General features: G+C 40.2%; 2 protein-coding genes across 2 annotated transcripts in view; one reads left to right on the top strand and one right to left on the bottom strand.

Moving 5' to 3' along the window:
- The window catches only part of SARC_00407 (hypothetical protein), a 3,804-nt gene extending 1,108 nt beyond the window's left edge, over positions 1–2,696 (top strand). Inside the window, exons 2-5 of the mRNA XM_014305899.1 lie at positions 531–681; positions 984–1,113; positions 1,381–1,525; positions 1,672–2,696. Of these exons, the coding sequence (XP_014161374.1) occupies positions 531–681; positions 984–1,113; positions 1,381–1,525; positions 1,672–1,763 (518 nt within the window). The 3' untranslated portion in view covers positions 1,764–2,696. The remainder of the gene's footprint in view (positions 1–530; positions 682–983; positions 1,114–1,380; positions 1,526–1,671) is intronic.
- A 50-nt stretch (positions 2,697–2,746) lies between these two features.
- SARC_00406 (hypothetical protein) lies at positions 2,747–3,545 on the bottom strand. The gene has a single exon (XM_014305898.1). It carries the CDS (start codon positions 3,506–3,508, stop codon positions 3,014–3,016), a length of 495 nt encoding a protein of 164 aa, XP_014161373.1. The 5' UTR covers positions 3,509–3,545; the 3' UTR covers positions 2,747–3,013.
- Between the last annotated feature and the right edge of the window lie 1,237 nt (positions 3,546–4,782).

Here is a 4,782-nt window from a genome sequence, read left to right as displayed (position 1 = left end):
CGTTACGTAGTTAGTAGTATATATATATATATATATATATATATATATATATATATATATATATATATATATATATATATATATATATATATATATATATGTATATATATGTATACATATACATATACATATATATATACATCTACATCTACATATTTATACATCTATATATTTATATATGTACAATGTTTGTGTGCGTGTGTGCGTGTTTGAGCTCTCAATATATATATATACGTATGTATATATATATCTATACATATATACATGTATATATACACATAAATGCATATATTTATATCTGTCCATACATTGCTATGGTTCGCACATTCGCATGTCGCAGTCGCCAAGGGTTCGCAAGACATGGCGTCGTTCCCGTTTTAGTGTGCAGTGTTCATAAATTGGTGGTTTTCTTCTTCACGTTTATGGATATAAATCATATTTCAATTTACTGTTTGCTGTGGGGGTAGGTGACAACCACTGTGATGGGCAGTATCTTAGTTTTTCATTTCTGTTTGCACCCGTCGTATCAGTGATGGAATTGATGGAGCTAGAAGAAGAGTTCGATTGGAATTATGTCGAGCCAAAACGGCGTACGAGTTTTGATATACTGCTGGAAAGGCCGAGCTATGCACATGAGTGGATTGATCTTGACGCAGACCAGGATATAGTGGTTGCGGAAACGTATGTATCATGTTGGTATATCTTTTTATTTCGGGCATGAACATAGTTTTTAGTGCCGCGATGAAACAGCTTAAATCGGTGTTTTTGGATTGATTGTTGTGTGGTGTAGACTGTTTCCCTTCTGTTACCAAGGCATCGTTTTGTACTGTTTACTGTTGGATTTTTCCATACCGCCACGAATCAGACTCTCTGGAAAGTATTTAAGTGTGCCAAATGAAGCAGATTCTTGTTTTTGATTAGATCCAGGCTCAGACTCACAGATATAATTGCTTTGTATATTGTATTCACGCATGTGTGTATAGCTATTCCCGGCCATCCTTCGGTGATGTCAAGGATCGCTCCCGCGGTGCACTGAGTGCGACCCCTCAAGATTGTTTTAATCGAATGGACAGACATATCAGGAAGGCTTACAACAAGACAAACATACCCCTGGTATGACATAGAATCCGTTCACTTTTCAATTCATTTGTAGAGCGTCTCACCGTTTAGTCTCCTTAGACTGACTCATGATGGACGTTCACTCGCCTTTGAATTGCCTACTTGGATTTTTGAAATAAAAGATTGACTCCTTGAACGAGAAAGTGTTCTAATATCACAGGTTCGACTCGTATCTTTCTCACCTGCGTGAGATCTATGTTGGAATAGTTTTATTTGAATTGCATATAATACTGATGTTCTGCCCAATTTACAACTTGACAGGAAATGGTGAACTCGTTAGAGAAGGAACTGGTTTGCAACTTCACGGACGACCCAGATATGGTGGTTGTCTGGAAGATGAATAATAGCTTCCTTCGAATGCTCGTGCATGGTCTGTGCCAGTATCACAACCTGGCATCAGAGACAGGTGGGTACTTATTTACATTTTCTCATGTGCGCTAAGCAGGATCAGGTGACTAATTCCAAGTTTCGACAGCTGATAAATTGATTCTGTTCGAAGGATGGTCTAACCGTTTACTTTCCCTGTCTCACTCTTTGTTTTCCTCACTACAGACGAGACATCAGATGGGAACTGTCATATTGTAATTGAGAACACCCGCGGATATTTCGGCTCCACTCATCTGCTTTCGGAGTATCTACAGTAGAGCGAATTCGAACGCCTGCGGATTTTCGTGGTATAATCTGCAAGCGAGATTATTCTATTGAGCTCTGCTTGTGGGTTATACGGCAATGGGTGGTCTATCACTTCGAAAGTAGCGCGATCTACGATGGTTTGCGCGGATTAGATCTGAATTGTAGGTTTCAGCGTGTGCACTGACTGGTGTGAACGTGCAGCAACGGATGCTTCGTGACTGTAAACAGTTGAGTCACACAGGGTTCAGTGGTCAATGTGTTCAGAGCAACAAGTGGTTGCAGATGCTCTCGTCAGCTATTTATGATAGATTGTGATGTAGTCTATGACATATACCGCTTTGTCTGCCATTTCGCGAAAACTGGTTCCGGTTATAGCTCATACATCCCGTTTCTGAGTCCGCCATATTTTCTCGAGATTGAAATTTGGTCGAGGTCAATTCGTTATCGTTTTTCCAGTCTCGATATATGGGTGTTGAATCGCTTCAAAGTTTGGTTGCGGCCACTGCATCTGGTATCGACGCTGTCACTGTCATCATATTGGGTCCTACGTGCAATCATGGGGTAGTGTGAATGCTCTGGCATTGATCCTGGTGTGGAGATTCCTGATTGGTGTCTGCATCAGGAGTTTGTGACTAGGCCCAAGTCAATGTGAAATGCATACGTATACATTTCTCGTATTGATTAATAGTTGACAGTTCGCATATCGAGTTTAAATTTGTGGACGCATAGGCAGGCTATGTACACCTGCTCGCTAAAATAAAGCCTGATTGGTAAACCTACTTCCTACTCGTGATACTGGTCGATGTATTAGTTGAATATTTGACTATACTATTTGCGCGTGGATATCTGACTTTTGCACTTATAAAAGCAATCAAGCATACACGACGCCTAAAATATCTCAACATCAAATCTAATGTTGGAAAGTGATTCAGGCTAATGCAGACGCCAAGGAGAAATCTCTATTTCGAAGTACCCAGCATTAACCGTGCCTTATCGGCGGAGCCATAAACGAGCCAACATCAGTGATTACAACACTGGTAGCTTTACACGTATTGATAAGGAGTACTTCAATGGACTCGATTTGTCTACTGTTGTATTGGAACAAGAAGCGATTATTTGTCTAACATTTACTTTTGTATTCAAAACGAACGAAAACTCGAACCAGACTTCGGGTCATTATTTGTATGTGTTTATATATGTAATAAGTTCGCACTAACATAGTATGCTGCTTGTTTCCAACTCATAAATATGGTCGGATAATTTACTCGTCGTCATCGTCGTCGTCGTCGTCGTCGTCACCATCATCATCATCATCGTCATCGTCATCGTCATCGTCACCAGTCTTTTTCTTGCACAGGAGCTCGACCGAGGAATCTTGGCCTAAAATTTTGAATCCGTCCACACAATCTGCTATCTGGATATCTTTCTGTGTGGTGATCTCTGATTCCTCTTTACAGTTCTTTCCGAGGAAAATTGTCGAAGTGAGAGGGTCGAATTCGGCGTCCTCGTCACCATCTTCATCAATATCTACAATCACTGATCCGTCAACCTTCAAACTACCAACGGCTATCTTAACATTATTACATTTTTTCGAGAGCTTGATAGGGTTCGTAATAATGATTGGGTCTTTTTTGTCGCCATCACACTCGTCATTGCCCAGGTAGATTGACGCAGTGAAATCCTCGCACTCGGCCTTGGCGCTGACACTAGCGGCAAGCATCAACGTGGCAGTGGCAGCTACAATTGAAAATCTCATATTGAATGGTTATACTTAAATGTGCTGGATAGAATAACTTCAGAGAATGCAAATAATATACTTAATGACATTATATTTATACTAAATTTCTGAATAACAGTAGACGAAACTTCAAGCAGGACTGGCTCGTGTGAAAGGCTGACTCGCGTGAGCAGTCTGTTGTCTGTGGACCATTTACTACACATCTACTTCTTGGTGGAATGCTCAGTATTTCTTATTGTGCATGCTTTTCATGAATATCATGAATATATTTTTGAGGCAGAGGTATTTTCTAGCCGAAAAGAATGACTACAGAAGTACAGAACATATTATTTAAAAAAAACTAGAGGAATTTTTATAATTATGCAATACACTTGCACATCATGAAGTAAAATAAAGGCAAAACAGCTAAGATGTGTCCTATTTTGGTATGTCAGTGTCAAGGAAGGAGCGAATACAATATACACAACCACGGCTTTAAAAAGAAGGCACATGTTGTAGCCATAAAATCGCTCGTAGAGACCTGGTGTTTTAAACTGTACCAATGGCAAGGATTCATTCAAAGTGTGCGTAAGTGTTAGTACGCCTAACTCGGAAACGCTCCTTGCTTTTAGCGATGGGTTAGCCTCATTGGGCCGTGCGTAAAGTCAAGTGCAACATTGTACTGGATTGGATAAGGAACTTTTTTTTCAGCACTGGTTGTCTGAGCCTGTCTGATCCAACAGTGACAAGTGACAACACTGCAACTCTGCAAGTCTGCAACACACTCACAGGCTCACAGCCCCGAACAACTTACTTGTGTGTTGGTCACAGCCTTTTTAGAAGGCAATTTATAATGTAGTATTTTTGTTTTGTAAAAAACATGCGACCCACAATGAAATCACAGAACAGGATAAAATCGGAAATCCCTTGGACCTGAAATTTACAACAGAACGGGACAAAAAAAACAACAACATTGTTGAACACAGAGCAATTGTGCAAACCAAACGATCATTCATGGCCTTCTCTCTTGTACAATTAGAAGGCTATGAAACGAAATTTTTGTTATAATGTTCAGAAGTATGGATCCACGAACTCACGCTCACAAGTTTAACAGAACATTGACTCTCTAGAGAGGTGAGGCGTTGTAATGAATATTGATATTCTATTTCAGGTGATACTTTTTGGTTTTCGTAAAGTATACAAGCTTAATAGTTCGGTACTTGGGGTCAAGGTCGCCTTACGTGGGCCCATAAATATCGACCCTGTCGGTGATGTACCCTGGTCCATTTTCTGGACCGAGGTTTATTTGGGGC

Source organism: Sphaeroforma arctica (assembly GCF_001186125.1).
Source record: "Sphaeroforma arctica JP610 unplaced genomic scaffold supercont1.12, whole genome shotgun sequence".
In the NCBI taxonomy this organism is placed as follows: Eukaryota; class Ichthyosporea; order Ichthyophonida; genus Sphaeroforma; species Sphaeroforma arctica.
This window is presented reverse-complemented; position numbering and strand designations above follow the sequence as displayed.